General features: G+C 35.4%; 1 protein-coding gene across 1 annotated transcript in view; it reads right to left on the bottom strand.

Annotated features, from left to right (window-relative positions):
- Nucleotides 1-2771: 2771 nt before the first annotated feature.
- The window catches only part of LOC149569143 (uncharacterized), a 43185-nt gene continuing 27264 nt past the window's right edge, over nt 2772-18692 (bottom strand). The window contains exons 2-3 of the mRNA XM_089821916.1: nt 4088-4295; nt 2772-3968 (exon numbers count right to left, since the gene is read on the bottom strand). Of these exons, the coding sequence (XP_089678042.1) occupies nt 3166-3968; nt 4088-4271 (987 nt within the window). The 5' untranslated portion in view covers nt 4272-4295 and the 3' untranslated portion in view covers nt 2772-3165. The remainder of the gene's footprint in view (nt 3969-4087; nt 4296-18692) is intronic.

Genomic DNA, 18692 nt, shown 5'->3' with positions numbered 1-18692 from the left:
TCATGGTAGAAAATCTAACATCTGGAACTTAGGGATGCATTAAGATTGCGGAATGCTTGACCTGACCTCAAGCATTAAAATACTTGCACGCATTCACTCATTAAAGCAAAATAAAGAAGAGGAAGGCATAGCTGGAGGAAAAGTTATGGCTAATGAATTGAGCTGACTTTCCATATTGTTTATAAACACCATGGCTTCTTTGTAGGTCTTGGAGAGTTCTAATCGATGTATCCCCAACATTTTGTAGTAGGCTTTCTGTTAAACAGAAAAGCTTGCAATCTAAGAAACTAGGGTTCTCCTCCATTTCTCCAATTTCATTTCCACCTACTTTGGCAATATAAGAACTCGAAAAATTATTTAAAAATCAACATGAAATGATCTAGCTCCGGATCTGCTCCTATCGCAGAGTCAGAGACCTTCTCCCATGCATGTTGCCCTCAATCATCTCATCCAGAAGTGCCACCACTTCAGGAGTAGTTCCACTCTAAAAACAAAAAAACAAAGGTCAAGAAATATCAATCACGATGACACTAAACAAGAACTGAAATAGTGGCCAACTTATAAGGCTCATTATGAAACCCAACAACAGATTATCTACTATATATCCTCATTGGTTGTGAAAGTTAAATGATTTACATTAGTATAAACTCTCTTAGAATAAGTCTCATTGTTATAAAAATCTTTAGTGCAATATCAGATTTCATGTAACCAAACTATGAAACTCTATCTTTTCTTTTGTCTAGACTCAGACAGATGGATGTAAAACCATTTTTGATCAAGCAATGAAATGAATCGAGTGAATAGTAATGGACTGAAGAAACATTAATTCACGTGTTTGCATCGTCTACAGGTGTTTGAGTTTTTTGTTGCAATATGTGATGGTGATGATCTAGTTCATTCACCTTGACAAACTTATAAAGGTCAATATGAAGTTCAATAGCATAATCTACTATACATCCTCATGTACTATGAAAATTGTACAATGGTATAAACTTTCTAAGAATCAGTCTCAATCAGTCTCATTGTTAGAGAACTCTCTCAGTGCATAATCAATGTTCATAATCAAATGCATATAACCAAAATATGAAGTTCCCCTCTCTTTTCTTTTGGGCAAAATCAGATAGATGGATATAACTAACATGTCTATTCTTAAAAAATCTAAGTAAAAGACGCCAAGTGATATCATAGTCAGATAGATATAACAAAACCAACTTATGTTTCATCTGTTTCTTTTGTGCAGAACGTAACAGATATAACCAAGCCAACTATTAGTTTCTTCCCACATTGAAAATAGATATCGTACTTTGGTAAAAGGTGGACTCGAAGATAAAGGAACATATGTGGCTCCTTAATCAAAACTGATCATAAGTTTGTGTGCAGAACAATGACATGATATGGAAATAGATGGACAATGGTAAGGGCAAGACCATGGAACGATGAATGGTAAGATGATTGTTGCAAGAATTAGGCTTGGGACAGGAATGTGATCTCAAGAGTCGAGACGTAATAGGTTGTGGAACTTGATTCTAAATGTGAGTATTAGAAGATTGAGGGAATGTGCTCTCACGATGACATATTGTTTCTATTTTGTAAAGATGTCTATATTGTTTCTGAATTCATCAAAACTGAGGTATGCTTTAACAGAAAATAAAGAAAGACATTTATAATTATTCATAACTGTGGCATAAATGCATTCAAAATTTACAACAAAGGAGCAGAAATTGAGAAATAAACTTTTTAAATGGAAAGAATTTTGTCACGTTAAAAAGAAAATGAACACTTTTAAAATGGATACCACAATCACACAGAAAGGCGATCACTAGAAATAAATTGAAGCAGAGAGACGCACAATAAATTTCCAAAAAGAAGCATTTAAACTTGCAAGCACAAAAATCTAAGAGAAGGGAATGCATAAGGTTAAAAAGAGATAACAAAAGATATGTGAAGAAAAGATAAAATATGCGATAAGTTAAAGATAGGCGATTTAAATAGGGAGACAAACAGATCGATTGAAAACATATGAATGATATTTAATAATAAAAATATACTGGAGCCTCATTTATAATGTACTACGTCTTATGAATGCCTTATGTTTCATTATTTTGTTTACAAGTTAAAGCATTGCCCTGATTAAATCCTTGCTCGCTTTGTATAAGTGAGTCTAGGGTATAATTACAACATACAAAAACTACTTGGGGCCTATGAAACCTTGGTCTATGTCCCCCATTTTTCTTGTCAATATTGGTTCTACTGTCAAGAACCTAGTTAGGTTGTATGAAGGGCAGTAAGGATAGATTCACATTTCAAAAATTTGAACCAGATAAAGGAAAGAGGATGAATTTATTTTTTAAAGCTTGTGTCTGTATAAAGTTGAAAATTCTTGGTATGCTTAAGTTTTGTTGGAGAGCAGAAATTGAAATAACAAAAATCTAAATTTGCTAAACAGAACGCAAAACATCTTAAGTCAAATAAGCACATATGATAACTTATGCAATCTTATGATCCCACACAACTTTAAGATCATCCCTAATAGACAACCTCGCCCAGGTTGTCCATGACTTCTGGAGCTACGCATCAACCTCAACAAATAACACTTCAAAAACTCCTCGATTTGAAAAATAATGTGAGAAAGCAGAAAACCTCCATTCCAATCCTTTTGGGTTATAAACCACTTGTGTGATGCATCTCCAGTATATAACAGGGGATCCGAACACAATAGCCACCCAATGGATCAAAACAGTCATTCTCTTGAAGATCAAGACTGAAAATCATATCAGAAATCGTTTTATCATAATAGAAAGCGTTTTAATCCAAAATCACCATACGCTTAAACAACAAAATAAAATTTACAGTACTTGCCAGAATAAATATCCCTCATACTCTACAGATTTTACAATTCTACTGAAAATTCCTTCCAACAGGTCTCTCTCCTCTCAGGCAACTTTCAGTTTGTACCAACACGACAACAAAGATACAGTTTTTTGTTAAAAAAGTAGAAATACCTTCAAACCTCTTCCGAGAGGAGAGCTTTAAAGATTGAATCACGGAAAGCAGCGTCCATTTGAGATCGAACAGTTAGAAGCGAGAGGGTTAAATTAACTGAATTCTCCACAGCTAACATGACCTGACAAACGAAAACTCCATAAGACATACATGTAGAACTCATTAAAGTGAATCCGGTTGGCTTTTTCTACCAGCTGTAACCCTTTTCTTCCGTTTTCCTAGGTAGCGTTTGCAATGTGAGGGCCAATTCCATATTCGTCGTGGGTCGGGTATGTAATATGAGTACCATTTCTTTCGGCGCAAGGCGTCCCAATCAGCGAAGTCAACCGCATCCGAAAGGGGTAGCAGCCAGGGGTGGTAGATTAGTGTCTGTTTGGTCGCAGGCATAGGAATGGAGAATAGACATGCTTTTACAATAACAGATATTTTTTGGAATAGGTATAAGCTCATTTTAGAGGCAAAATGGGAATACGTATTCCTATTCCCTCTTCCAAGTGACGAACCAAACAGAAAATAGAAATTGTATTCCAACTTTTCTAGAAAAATCGCTAGTGGCTGAATGAGGGGAAGCATTATTTGCCCACTTCGAATATGCTGACCAGTCTTACAAAAGAGAGCAAAATCCTCGCAGTTGTTCCTCACCAGATTGTACTCCCCAAACCCATCAGTAAGCAACAGCTTTGCCCGATCAATCACGGTTTGTGGGGGATCAGAATCCACCGTCGTGCACCATTTCATGCAGTATATTGGTATAGATGGATCACAGCACCCATATTCGTATCTGTAAATGATTCCGCCACGAAGAAAGCAATTCAAGCAACTCAACACGACCCCACTTCGTCCGCTGTGGTGCCCGCACTCAGGGCAAACGCCGAATCGATGAATGGAGCTTCCAAGCGTCGCGTTGTCGTCCAAGGAGTTTTGAAAATGTATCACCAGACCGAGATCCTCTCCAATATAAATACCTGTGTACAAATTAAATCTCCCAAAAACAATTACTAGAGAAAAATGGTATTAATGTCGGTAATGAAGAGTTTAGAAGCAGACTAAAACAAGTCTGTAAAAATCTTCATAATGAGCGTACCGTGATGATCATAGACACCACGGGCACGCGGAGTGTAAATGTGATTGCCAGCTGAAATTTCACTTCTGCGAATCTTAACGTGGAGACGCCGACGCCAAGGAAATTCTAATCGTAAGGTGATCAAACAAGCTAAGAGATCTCTTGTGTTAATGGGCCGACTCGGCCTGGAGGAAGCGTTCGCCATGTCAAGCCTCTGTATGCTGCTTTTCTGCATAAAATGACGGTTTTATAGCGGAAATTAAGATCATAGAGCTCGACAATTTTTAATAATCTAAAATTGTTTATGTTTTTCTTTGTTGTCTTGAGAAGCTTCTAGAGCAGAACGAACCCGCGGATTTGGAGTGGGCGGGGCCCCATCTTTATAATTGTATCAAAAGTCCAGAAAAATCAACATTTTGGAGGTACTAAATTTAATATTCTATTTTAAAATTAACAAGCGTAGTGTTTGCGTGTAATGGCCGCGTGGAAGAAATCGGAGCGCACAATGCTCCATTTTTTTTTACAATGCTCGACTTTCAACCTATCTACTTCTATAAATTATAAATTATAGTATATGCAATTTACCATTTACTAAGTCAAGTCAATGGAGACTTATGCACTTTTATTTAAAAATATATATATAGTAGAATCTATTAAAAATTATTATAAAAACATTTATGTGAAATGTTATTCTTTTATCTTGACATTTCAAAATATTTATTTACAATAAATCTTATATCTATTATATTTCTTTAATACTAGAAGTCTTTCTTTGGTAAATATGAGAGATTGGCTTAATAATTGTCTTATGTGCTATCAAATTACAAATGGTCATGACAGATTCAAATGTCAGTCGAATGAGATGATTCACATCTATTGTTCTTTAAAGAAAATATTCACTTCATATTCTTACCCACCATTGAATAATCATTTCTAACCCTTATTCAACAAAATATTCATTAATTGATAGGAAATCCTCACTTTATTTCTTTTATCTTTATTTGATGCCCTAACTCACTGAAAAGTTAGTGTTGCATGTTGCTCAAAGGTTTTGTGCACATTCACGAGCTTCAATAAGTGTTTGGTCACTAGTCATCAAATCACCTTTCGTAACACTTATTAGACAAAACATTCATTGATTAATAGGAAACCATTGCTTTATTTATTTTATCTTTATTCAATGCCTTGGCACACTCAAAATTTATGATCATTTTGTAATACAGACACACACATATTTTTTAATATTATTAATATCTAATAATTATTAATCAATGTCAAATCATTAATCATTACTATATTATTTGAATGATCAATCTGATTGAATTGATTATATATATAAAATATTCCATGTGTTGATTGTCACTTATCAAACAAGATTGTCCCTATTAATGAAATGGTGTGTATTATTATTGTCATGAATTGTAGCGTTTGGGATTATTAGGCATGTCCCATGTAGGAACATATCCCTACATGGCATGGGGCCACATAGAAACATGTCTCTCTCTTCATGGACATGACTTCTCTATACATATTTATACATTCAAATCAACAACACTTGGTACGCACAGATATAAGAACAGTGTTATTACAAGTTGTAGAAATATAAGTCATATATGTGAGAGCACTTCATATTCAAGCAAATACAAAATATACTTACACGTTTAGTAGCCACACCTAACTATACAAATCTGCAAGAGAAATTAAATCAGTCATATCATCAAGGAGATTCTCTGAGATTGACTCATCTGATAAGCATACAAATAGAAAAAAGGTATTATAACATGATCCTAATTCCTTAACAATGAGATCTTTGGACATTCCTATTAGAATATTCAATTCAGGAAATTCTTGCATGTCTCCTATTAGTATCTTAGCTCATTCTCTAGCGATTTACATTTATTTCCCTTCTATGTATTTTTCATGTCCAGTGATCATGGCTTTGTGTCCATGTTCTAGCTTTGAGGCGTGTTTCATTTCTGCACTACATATTCAATTAAGGGCGTGAGTAAATAAATATGATTTTGGTTAGGTCTGTCAACTATGATCATTCCATATTATTTATTATTTATTTATTACATATTATTGCAGACTTACGAAGAATAAAGTTTGAGTAGTTTTTTATAACTAACATCAGGTGTAACTGTCGGCAACGTTTGTGATTCAACATCAAGTTTTATTTTTGGTAACACCAGAGGCTATATGCAAGAGTTTTGAAGTAATTTTGAAAGTTTTATTTTTGGTAACACTAGAGGCTATATGCAAGAGTTTTGAAGTAATTTTGAAAGAGTTTATGGTGATACAAAATTATTATTTTTATTGATTTTTGGGAGGTTAATTGACTTATAGGAGAACAAAGATGAGTTATATAGAATTGTTCAATGATATAAAGTGAATGTTAGATTATCATGTGATTATGTGTGTGTAAACACGCACATGCACATGCACACACACATATTACATATACATATCCATACATATACATACATACATTCACATAAATATACATATACATATGTATGTGTGTGTGTGTTCTATGATCATACAAGTGCATATGATAGTGTTGTGAGTGTTGCAGTGTAGAGGAAGATACAACTCACAATAGAAGAGATGATACTCAAGGTTTTCTTGGTCAAAGTCATAGTTATCAAGGAAAACTCTTTGCCCTCTGATCTTTAGGAGGACATGCCCAATTTCAATTAAAGGTTCTATTGCTTAAAGGGATTCAAGTATTGCCTTAAGGGTGTTATCTTTTGACTACAAGTGATAAGTATTTTATGATTATAGGTCTTATTTAATGTATTATTTTATATCACAAGACTTATCATATATTAAATGGTTCTTACTACCATCATTATTCTCATAACTGTAAATCGATTTCTATGACATGACATATGAATTGATGCCCATATCTAAACCATTTATTACAATCACTTGTTTAAACTGAAATAAGAACATAAAAATGAAAAACTTTGAATTATGAAGGTTTTCATTTAGCTCATCATCTCCATTCACATAATTAATTTTGTATTTATTATTAAGCCGATAGGCTTCTCCTTTGGAGCGATAGCTCTAAAATAGATTTTTTTTGTGTCTCACATACAGTCAGTTGTCTCACACAATTAATAGACAACTAATTCAAGGTAAAAAGGTCATTTGTTTGTTATCTATTCCTTGACTTCCATGTCTTTGAGAGTTATATGGTCTACAAAAGCTAGTTGACATTATATCTTCAATGGGAATGCCCCATCAATATGTTGTGATGGTTAAAATGGTATGTTAAAATTATCATAATGGTTCAAATCTTATAGTAAATGAGAACCCAAATTTGTAGACTTACTTATATCTTTAGGTCAAAGCATTTATCTATCTTTGAGAATGATCTAGCAATGCAAAAGGCCCTATATTAAACGACTGTGTCCTGTGTACAATTTGTTGTCCTTTCTAACATTAGCCAGTCGACGACGTAATTTGCATTTCTAATTGAGACTTTTGTTCTTAAAATCTCAACAAAACAGATTAATTGTTAGGTAATTTGGGCCCTGCGTGTTGAGTTGTATATGAAAATTGGTATGTTTCGGAATGTTTCTTCACAAATTGTTAGAGTTGTATCCTATTATACACATCTTATTTGTGGTGGTGTCAGCTGACGAGATTTCATTTTACCCTACACTTGAGTGTGATTGGTTATTAACGATGAAAGATAAGAAGTTAAGTAGCAGAATTTCAAATGTGGGGATTTTGTTTAAGAAAACAAATCATGATTTACTGAGATAAAAATTCTGGAATCTTCTATAGTAGGTGGAGAAAAGCTATACGCAATTGAGATATCATGATCACAATTAGTTGAAAGGTGTATGTTCTTATATGCCCATTATCTTATGAGTTGTATCTTGTACGAAGAAGAGCACCATAAATAGGCTGCTTGGATTCTAGTATATACATATCCCATGACCTCATCATAATAAAGCACGAGGACTGCTTTTATTTTTAGAATAAATAGATCTCGTCTGTCAAACTCCTTAGGAAAAAGCAATTGAAAAAACACACAATTATTTTATTGATTTCTAAGGTTTAAATTAAACAAACCGTCGTAGTCTTGACCTAACGGACATCTAGAAGAATGACGGTTTGCCTTATGTCTTGGGTTGAAGACGCGTATCCATATATTATGCAAACCTCTTTACTAAGCTTACGGTAGAGAATTACTTTATTCAAAATAAATTATGACTAAACTATGCAATCCTAATTGGAATTAACTTCTAATGCGTTGAAAATCTAAGAATAGCTGAGTGGGATTAGATCAGATACAAACTACATGCGACATGAAATACGGTTAAAATTGAGTTGGAAGCACAGTGGAATCGGTGAAAGTGGAGTTGGAAACAAGGAGTCCGGAGTAAATCTCGGCATTAATCTTCAGACTGAGTGCATAAATAGGTATCTCCAGGAGCAGCGTATGTATCTCAATCTTCACTACTGTGAGAGGAAAAGGTCTTCCTAGTTCAAGCATTTAGCTATTGAGTAAGGCTTTGTCAAAATGAGTGGGAACGCACTACCATTCATCTCATAGGATAGTTGTATTATGAATGGAGAAGGCGCTATATTTGACTTCTCCAATGCTTGTTGACTTTTGAATTTATTGCCTGCCAGTTATGCTCAGTCAGAGTCTCAAATGAATAAGTTTTTCAAGCCATGCGACCCCATCGTCTGCATCCACCCGGATGCATAGCAGATGCAAGGGGCCCCCTGATTAAGTGGGATGCATTAGCGAGAAAGGCTCCGCTCCTAATTTCTTCAGCTCGAACTAACTCTTTGTTCCTGGCTTTGTAGCTGGATACTACAGAACTCAAAAACATGTTAACTATTGAATTCATCTAAATAGAGAAATCTTCAACCAGATCTCTCTTCTAATTAAGATCTGTACCATTTCGACTGAGCAGCCCACCATTGTAGCTAACTATTTCTAACCATTTATGATAAGCTTTGGTTATAAATGTTGAATCGCACCATAAGTACTAGTTTACACTACACGTCTTGATAATTGTAGTCTGCATTCAAATATAAAGGGATGCATGACATGTCGACAGTGGATATCTATAGAGCCGCAGTATAAAAAGCCCAACCTTAGTATGGATAAAGACACACTATTTTGTTGATCACGCTGGATCACAAACTATTCATTGCCCTTTACAAAAGTGTATACATTCTCAGGTTCAATTAATTATACTTGAATTATTTTTTACAGTAACTACTACTTTCAGCTTAATATTTTCCTTTGCCTTCAAAAAATTGTTTGTTTCAGACTTTAACTATGTCTTCCTAATGTTTGTACTATGTAATATGTATCAGACTTGTGGAAAGAAGATACATCTAAGCACTATATTTAAAGAGGCTATTTATGAAGTAAACAGTGGGACATTCCAGACCTTGAGCAAAGGAGAAAGGTATGCTGCTCTTATGTGCATCCATTTTTATCAGTTATTGTATAATACTTTACTGTTTAGGTATTTTTGAGTGCATGTTTTACACCATCTATTTTTAATATTTTGTTTTAAAGCTCATGATTATAATGATGATTTTTTTATGCTTTTTTATTTTTTGATTTGTTGTTGTTGTTAAGAGAGATTTTAATTTTTTTCAAAATTTTATAGAACTTATACTATTTTCAGAAACAATTGAAATGTAACATCTATAACTTAGTCCATCTATATAGACATTACTGTAAGGAAGCAAAGGTGCGCGGAATTGCTTTCTACGCTAATCTTTGAGAGGAAGATTATGCAAATCAAAGTAACTATTGCAAAGATCTCAAGAAATGCATAATAACATAATAAAAAATAAATAAAGAATACACGACACAATTATGACCGTGGGGAAACCCTTCCGAGAGAAAAACCCCACCCTCCAAAACTCGCACAATGTATTATCAAACCAAGATGATTACAATACACTTGCAATGCAAGTTCTTACAGGAGCGCATCACCACAACTCGAACTTGGAGACACTCCTTCTAGCACCAGCCTTGCAAACTAAACTCAATTACTCAAACACCTCCCCAAGCCCTCCTTTTATAGTGATTTTACAACCTGGAAACCACTTATGGTTTTACAAAACCATGGGCAAAACTACCATACCACATGTTACCCATTTTTGACATTTACATTTCCAATATGGAAAAACAACCAGGTTAAAATAGTAATCTCGTCCACAATTTTGTCTCTTAGTCTAGACCCCCATAAAAGTCACAAAATGAGTCATCAAGGCTCTAAAAATGACCTACCTATATTCTACTATAAACAAAACTCATTTTAACAACTCACTAACCATTTTCCAATGCATAAACAAGCGGAAAACTTCCACAAACAAATTATGGTATTTTCCAAGAAAGGATTGCAAGGTTGAGAAACATGTTTCTCAACATTCTCCCACTTGTCGAACACCTTGCAAGAGTCAGGGGATCCGAAATATCATGGACTTAATTGCTAGGGGCCTAGAGGCCCATAGACTCTGAACACCATCTGAATTTTTCTATGCTCACGGGCTTAGTTAATGCATCAGCAACATTCACCAAAGTCTCTACCTTTTCCAGCTTCACCTTGCCGTCCTCGATCATATCTCTTACAAAATGATATTGTACATCAATGTGCTTGGTCCTCGCATGAAAAGTCGGGTTCTTCGCTAGGTAGATTGCACTCTGGCTGTCACTATAAATTGTCACTGCACCCTGTTTGAACTCTATATCTGAACACAATCTCTTTAGCCAGATGGCTTCTTTGCAGGCATGAGTAGCTGCCATATACTCTGCCTCAGTAGTGGACAAAGCGACCACAGCCTGTCACTTACTCCTCCAACTGATTGCACCACCAAATAATGTAAACACATATGCATTGGTGGATCTTCTTCTATCAACATCACCAGCCCAGTCTGAATCCACATATCCTCGAATATCCAAGGAATGCTCACTTCCTGTTCCATGAAAACATATTGAGTACTTTGAGGTACCCCGCAAGTATCTGAAAACTCTTTTTACTGCATCCCAATGTGCTCTTCCTGGATTAGACATATAACGGGAAAGTACTCCCACTGCTTGGGCAATGTCTGATCTTGTACAAACCATAGCATACATCAAACTTCCAACAGCACTCTGATATGGTACTCGACTCATCTCTTCCATCTCCAATGGGGATGTAGGACACTGTGAGCTAGAAAGCTTTGTCCCCATAGTAACAGGAACACTCAATGGTCTTGCATCCTGCATATTGAATCTTTTCAAAATAGTACCAACATAATTACTTTGGCCTAGCCAAAGCTTTCTGTTATGTCTATCTCGTATAATCTCCATTCCCAGAATGTGCCTAGCTGCACCAAGATCTTTCATTTCAAACTTTATTGAGAGTTGAGATTTTAACTCTGCAATCAAACCTTTTCCTTTGCCAATAAACATGTCATCGACATACAAGGCAATAACCAAGAAACCATCACCATCAGATTTGAAATATATACAATGATCAGATTTAGATCACACAAATCCCAAACTCAACACATATGTATCAAACTTCTGGTACCACATCTTAGGACTTTGTTTTAAACCATACAAGGATTTCTTCAATTTACAGACCAAATGACTTTTACCTTTCACCACATAGCGCTCTGGCTGTGACATGTAAATTTCTTCCTCCAAATCTCCATGAAGGAAAGCAGTTTTCACATCCATTTGCTCGATCTCTAGATCATAAGCTGCTGCAATAGAAAGCAAAAATCTAATGGATGTCATTTTGGCTACTGGAGAAAAAATCTCACCATCATCTACTCCCTCAACTTGAGAGTAACCTTTTGCAACCAAACGTGCTTTATACTTCTCAATGCTTCCATCTGAACCCATCTTCCTTTTGAACACCCATTTACAACCAACAGGCTTCCGTCCTTCAGGCAATGGTACAAGGTCCCATGTTCGATTCCTCTTAAGAGCTGCCATTTCTTTATCCATGGCTATTTTCCAAGACTCTGATTCATTCATACCAAGAGCCTCTTCTACAAATCTCGGTTCATCAATGTTAGCATTCAATGCAAATATGCACCTCCAATCATCAGGAGAATACCCATACCTTTCAGGTGGTTTCCTTTGTCTAGTAGGTCTTCTAACAAGATCTGGTTCAGGTTCATCAGGTTCAGGTTCATGATTAGGTTCTCCCTCTTCCTCTAATGATTCAGAACTCGTAGAGCTCTCTTCTACATCTCGTCTTTCTAAGGGCCTTGATTCAACTTTCTCAGGTGTAGCAGGAAGTTGAATCACATCTTTCTTTTTTTTTATTTTTTTTAGCTACACTGTAACAGAAGAAGGCTTAGTTTCTCTAAAAATAACACTTCTAGAATAAAATACCTTTTGTGTAACAAGATCCCAAAGCTTGTATCCTTTCACACCATAACTATATCTGATGAAGATACATTTGACAGCTTTGTTGTCCAATTTTGTTCGCTTCTCCTTTGGCACATGAGCATATGCCTCAGAACCAAACACTCTCAAATGTCTAAGTGAAGGCTTGTGGCCCAACCACGCTTCCATTGGTGTCTTATCAACAAGAGCTGATGTAGGAGACCTGTTTATCAGGTAGCAGGTAGTGGCTACAACTTCAGCCCAGAACTTTTGTTCTCGTCCAGCACCACTCAACATACTCCTAGCCTTCTCCATCAAGATCCTGTTCATTCTTTCTGCAACTCCATTTTGCTATGGAGAATACGGAGTTGTCTTCTCTCTTTTAATACCACAATCTTTACAAAATGTGTCAAAAATATTGGAGCAAAATTCACCACCATTATCAGTTCTCAAGCATTTTATTTTCTTTCCAGTCTGCAATTCAACCATTGCTTTAAATTCTTTGAAACGACTGAAAACTTCAACTCTACTCCTAAGGAAATAAACCCATGTTCTTCTACTAAAATCATCAATGAAAGAAACATAATAAACTGATCTACCAATAGAAGGAACATCAACTGAACCAAATACATTCGAATGAGTTAGATCCAAAATACATGAAGACTTATGAGAACTCGAGTAAAACTGAATGCGGTTTTGTTTACCATAGATACAATGCTCACAAAAATCAAACTCAAGATTGCAGTCATTCAACCCATCAACAAGGTTCTTATTTTTCAAGGTTCGTAGGCCCTTCTCACCTATGTGGCCAAGTCTCTGGTGCCATAACATAGTCTTCTCTGCAGGCAACTTTGATTCGGTAGACAGAGCACCCTTGAGTACCCAAAAACCACGACCATTTGTTGAAAGAGAAACTCTCTCCTTCTCCAACTGAGTAGTCTTTTTCACAATCTTATCAAAAGTATTGTTGCACTCGACTATGCGTGCATCAAGTTGGTACAATGTACCCAATCTACTTCCTCTTGCTATTACCATAGCGCCTCTCACCATTTTTACACCTGCTTTAGAAAACTGTACATGCACACCCGCATCTATTAGCTTACTAACAGATAACAAATTCCTTGCTAGTCCAGGGATATGCAAGACACCATCAAATCTTCTAATTCTACCATCAAAAAATTTCACATGAATACTTCCACGACCAACAATATCAAGTACTGAATTATCACCCAAATACACCTTACCACCATCAAAATTTTCATACTTACTAAACCAGTTCCTATTAGGAGTCATGTGGAAAGATGCACCTGAATCTATTAACCATGCATTTTCACCTGCATGAGTGGCCAAGGCTGCAATGAAAGCATCTCCATCTTCCTTCTCGGACTCAGAATCAGAATCTTGCTTCTTCTTCTTCTTCTTTTTCTTCTCCTCTTTGCAGTCCTTTCGGAAGTGTCCAGGTTTGCTACAATTCCAGCAAATTGCCTTGGACTTACTAGGGGATTTCGATCTCCCCTTATTTTTGGACTTAGAATGGCCATGCTGCTTTTCGTTCTTGCCTCTTTCTTTTGGTCTTCCGCGAACACTCAAAGCCTCTTTGACATTCAGAGAGACCTTCCTTCTCATCTCCTCAAAAAGTAGAGAACCAACAACGTCCTCCATCTTCAAGACAACTGAAGTGTTCCCTATAGCCATCACAAGACTATCCCATGAGTCTGGCAACGAACATGACAAGATTTGACACCTTTCTTCTTCATCCATTGGCACCCCTACTGAGGTCAACTGAGTCACCAACATATTAAACCTTTCCAAATGCTCAGAAATTTGTCCACCTTCTTCCATTCTCAAGGAATACAACTTCTTCCTCAAGAAAATCTTATTCACAAGTGATTTCGCTTGATAGATCTCACTAAGCTTTTTTCAAAGCTTCTTCACGGTAGGTTCTTCATGGACATTAATCAGAATTGAGTCTGCAAGACACAATCTGATGAGACCTTTAGCTTTTCTATCAGTCACATCATATTGTGCAACTAATGTCGGATCTGTGGGCCTCAGCTTGTTCTCATCAATTGCATCCCATAGATCCCGATCAATCAACAGATCTTTCATCTTCAGCTTCCACATCTCAAAGTTTGTGCTCGAAAACTTTTCAACATCAATTCTCCCTGACATGCTTGCCATCTTTTAATCCTGCAACATAGAAATGAAATGCTCTGTACAAGCTCCCACTCAAACCTTGATTAGCTCAAAAATCCCTGTACCCAACAAATAGAACCAAAACTGGCCAGGCTCTGATACCACTTGTAAGGAAGCAAAGGTGCGCGGAATTGCTTCCTACGCTAATCTTTGAGAGGACGATTATGCAAATCAAAGTAACTATTGCAAAGATCTCAAGAAATGCATAATAACATAATAAAAAAAAACCAAAGAATACACAACACAATGATTATCGTGGGGAAACCCTTCCGGGAGAAAAACCCCACCCTCCAAAACTCGCACAATGTATTATCAAACCAAGATGATTACAATACACTTGCAATGCAAGTTCTTACAGGAGCGCATCACCACAACTCGAACTTGGAGACACTCCTTCTAGCACCAGTCTTGCAAACTAAACTCAATTACTCAAACACCTCCCCAAGCCCTCCTTTTATAGTGATTTTACAACCTGGAAACCACTTATGGTTTTACAAAACCATGGGCAAAACTACCATGCCACATGTTACCCATTTTTGACATTTACATTTCCAATATGGAAAAACAACCAGGTTAAAATAGTAATCTCGTCCACAATTTTGTCTCTTAGTCTAGAGCCCCATAAAAGTCACAAAATGAGTCATCAAGGCTCTAAAAATGACCTACCTATATTCTACTATAAACAAGACTCATTTTAACAACTCACTAACCATTTTCCAATGCATAAACAAGTGAAAAACTTCCAGAAACAAATTCTGGAATTTTCCAAGAAAGGATTGCAAGGTTGAGACACATGTTTCTCAACAATTACAATTGTTAAACATTGAAAATTGTTAAAAAATATATATAATAGTTTCAAGATTTATTAATATGCTAATTAAATAATTTAATTTTATAATCATTATTATACTTCTTTTAAATCAAATTAATCCATTTAAATTTATTATTTAGAGGAACCTACAAATATTAGAAATGAGAAGAAATTATAGTTCACATTTCAAATTAGTAATTAGAATAAATTATACTTCATAATTTTTGTTTTTAGTTATAGTATAACTAAATATCATCACTTAGTACTAATGCAATTTTTTATTATTATAATAAAGCTAATGATAATTTATAAGGTTTAGATGTGGAAAAATATATAATATTTTTACTAACTCATTAATGTCTACAATGTTAATTATAAATGACTATTAATATATCCTCACCACAATATTTAAAAATTACTAGCATACTATCTTATTCATACTTCTAAAGTAATTATTTTTTAATTTAAAAGTGTGTAAAATTTTATTCTAATATAATATTTTATTTTATTTTTGAAAAAAATGGGGTAAAAACTTTATTAAAGATCAGAAAGCACCATTATTACAAAGAAAGCAAGGACCTAAGGTCCCAAGAATGTCCAAGCACCTCCCCACCCAGAAAAAACAACCCTCACCATCCTCTATCACCATTCTCTACCCCATCCACATCCAGAATACTCATTAAGTCCTGACGACACTCTCGAGGGACTAATTCCCACTCCTCAATTCTCCATCCCTCTGCATGCTCAGAAGCCCACTTTGCCAGACAGTCAGCAACCCTATTCCACTCCCTTGGAATATGGACAAAGTTCACCATTTCCATCAAAGAGCTAATCCATAAAATTTGCTGCACAATCCTAGCCAACTGCTAGCTAACATCAACAACCTTTTGTTCAATAAGCAGATTGATCAAGACCTGGAAATCAGATTCACAAACTATCCTTCTCCACCCTAAAGCATGAGCTCTCTCCACAGCAACAAGAATAGCCAAGCCTTCCACCAAGTTGATGGTCTATACCCCTTCATAGATCGAAAAGATAAAGATCACAAAGCCCCGAGAATCTCTACCAATCCCACCAATACCGGCTGGACCCGGATTACCCCTTGAAGATCCATCAGTATTGATCTTCAAAACTCCAAAGGGGGGAGCCTGCCAGTTGCCCACCCTGTCAATTTTTTGCTTCTCACGATGTCTTCTCTTAGTCCTGATCAAGGCCATAGAAGACCCCATAATCCCCAATCTTTCAACCAACTCTGTATCTCTCTTCTCCAAAGGGAATTCCACTTCACACTTAGCCGCAATTGTCTCTTGAACCATGCCAAATATCCTTTGCCAGATTTGTTGCACTAGCCTCTGCTCGCCACGAAAAATCCGTCGATTACGCTCCAACCAAATCTGCCACAATAAGAAGATAGGCCCCACAAACCATACCTCCTGAAGAAACAGAGCCACAGAAGGGGGTCGAACCATTCTCTGCCAAAACTCAATCAAGGAAGAAGCATGAACACAAGGAGTAGTCCAAACACCCCACCAAAAGTGCCAAAGCTGCATGGCAAAAGAGCAATGAAAGAATAGGTGGGTTGAATCCTCCTCATTAGCCCCACACAACACAAATAGCTCCAACTTCTACTGAACAAGTTGCAAGGAAAGGAGAAGAACAAGAAGAACTTGTACCCCCTTTTGTTTATGTATCTTTTTTTATTTATTACTAGTACAACACTCAACCCATGGGGTTTTTTTTAATGGTTCTTTTATGGACTCTAGTTATTAAGAAGTTCTTATATTCTATTTTAAGTTGTATACTATTTGTAGTTTTCTTTATTGTAGTTGGGATGCATTAATATGGGTATATTGAAATAAAAAAGGGGCATGTTGATTAGTTATTTTTCATCTTCATGTACTTTGGGTCAACCCCCATATTTTGACTTCTTTCAAAAAAAAATTTAAATACCTTACCAAAAAAACTTGTTAAAATATTTACAAACTTTATTTTTTATATCCATACCTTTGATATTATCTAAACTTCTTTTGTATATTGTCAATAGCACTAATAATTCTATTAGTGACCTCTTTCATCTTTTATCTATTATAAAATTATTTTGACATATTTTTAACTGTGTTGCACAAGGAGATTGGCCCAAGGTATATTATATCCACACACTTTTTTTTCAATGCAATTTAACTTATTTGATATAAATTTAAAGGAAGTCAATTGGGACCAAAGTTCATATTTGTTTGTAGATCAAATTCCTCTTTCTTTATTTCATCCTTAGTCAATATTTATCTACATATAATTAAATCCATCATTCTTAAATATTAAAAAAATTTGCAATACCTCATCCTACACGGATTCATATATATTCTTAATATCATACAACATAATATTGAAGGCTTTGACATCTTCTTCTCCAATCTACTATTAATTTTATATCCAAATTACCTTAGATGAAAGGGATAAGGAAAGGAGATCAAGTATCCCCGATTTTTCCATAATCCTAGCATAAGGAATGAGTAGATTGGTTCAATATTCTTATAATGTTTCTTTCTAGTAAGGACTAACTATCATAAATATAAATATTTCTTAACACACATCCTTTTTGCAAATGATATAGCACTTTGTGTCCTAGAAAATATTAAAGAGGCCAAATTGACCAAGATCCTATTGCATAGGTATTATGAGACTTCAAAATATAAAATAACTTTATACCAAATTAACTCTTTCTTCTTAAATATCTAACCTCAAATGATAAAATCACTACAATTTTGTTAGGATATAAGTAGTTTTTTTCTTCCATGTAAATATTTGCGAGTTTTGTTCTTATAGGGAAGAAATATAACCTATGCTTAGTCTATTTTTATTACATATATAAATTGTAGGGATTCTTGCTTGGATGTCAACTACTTATGAATTTATCAAAGACCAAATTTAATTAAATTGTTCTATTCCAAATTGAATTATTATTTTGGGAAAATATTGTGAGGCCTCACCCAACCCATCATAGCATCAATCCTTGATCTTAAATGGAGAAATTGAATGCTTTAATGATAGAATGCTTGCTTGATCTTGAAAAGTAGATAGCTTCTTATAGATAATAGATGTCATCGTAGATGTGCTTAGATAATAATCAAATGCTCTCATAATAAGTTGATGTCAATACGAGGGAAGGCTTCCTTATATAGAGATCTAGAGCTCAAAATCCTAGAGAAGGCTGACATAGGAGCACTAAATCCCACATAACCTTAACC

This window comes from Cupressus sempervirens, chromosome 3 (assembly GCF_028749045.1).
Source record: "Cupressus sempervirens isolate cs-2001-9-10 chromosome 3, ASM2874904v1, whole genome shotgun sequence".
Lineage (NCBI taxonomy): Eukaryota > Viridiplantae > Streptophyta > Pinopsida > Cupressales > Cupressaceae > Cupressus > Cupressus sempervirens.
Note: the sequence above shows the minus strand (reverse complement) of the source record. Positions and strands in the feature narration are given on the sequence as shown.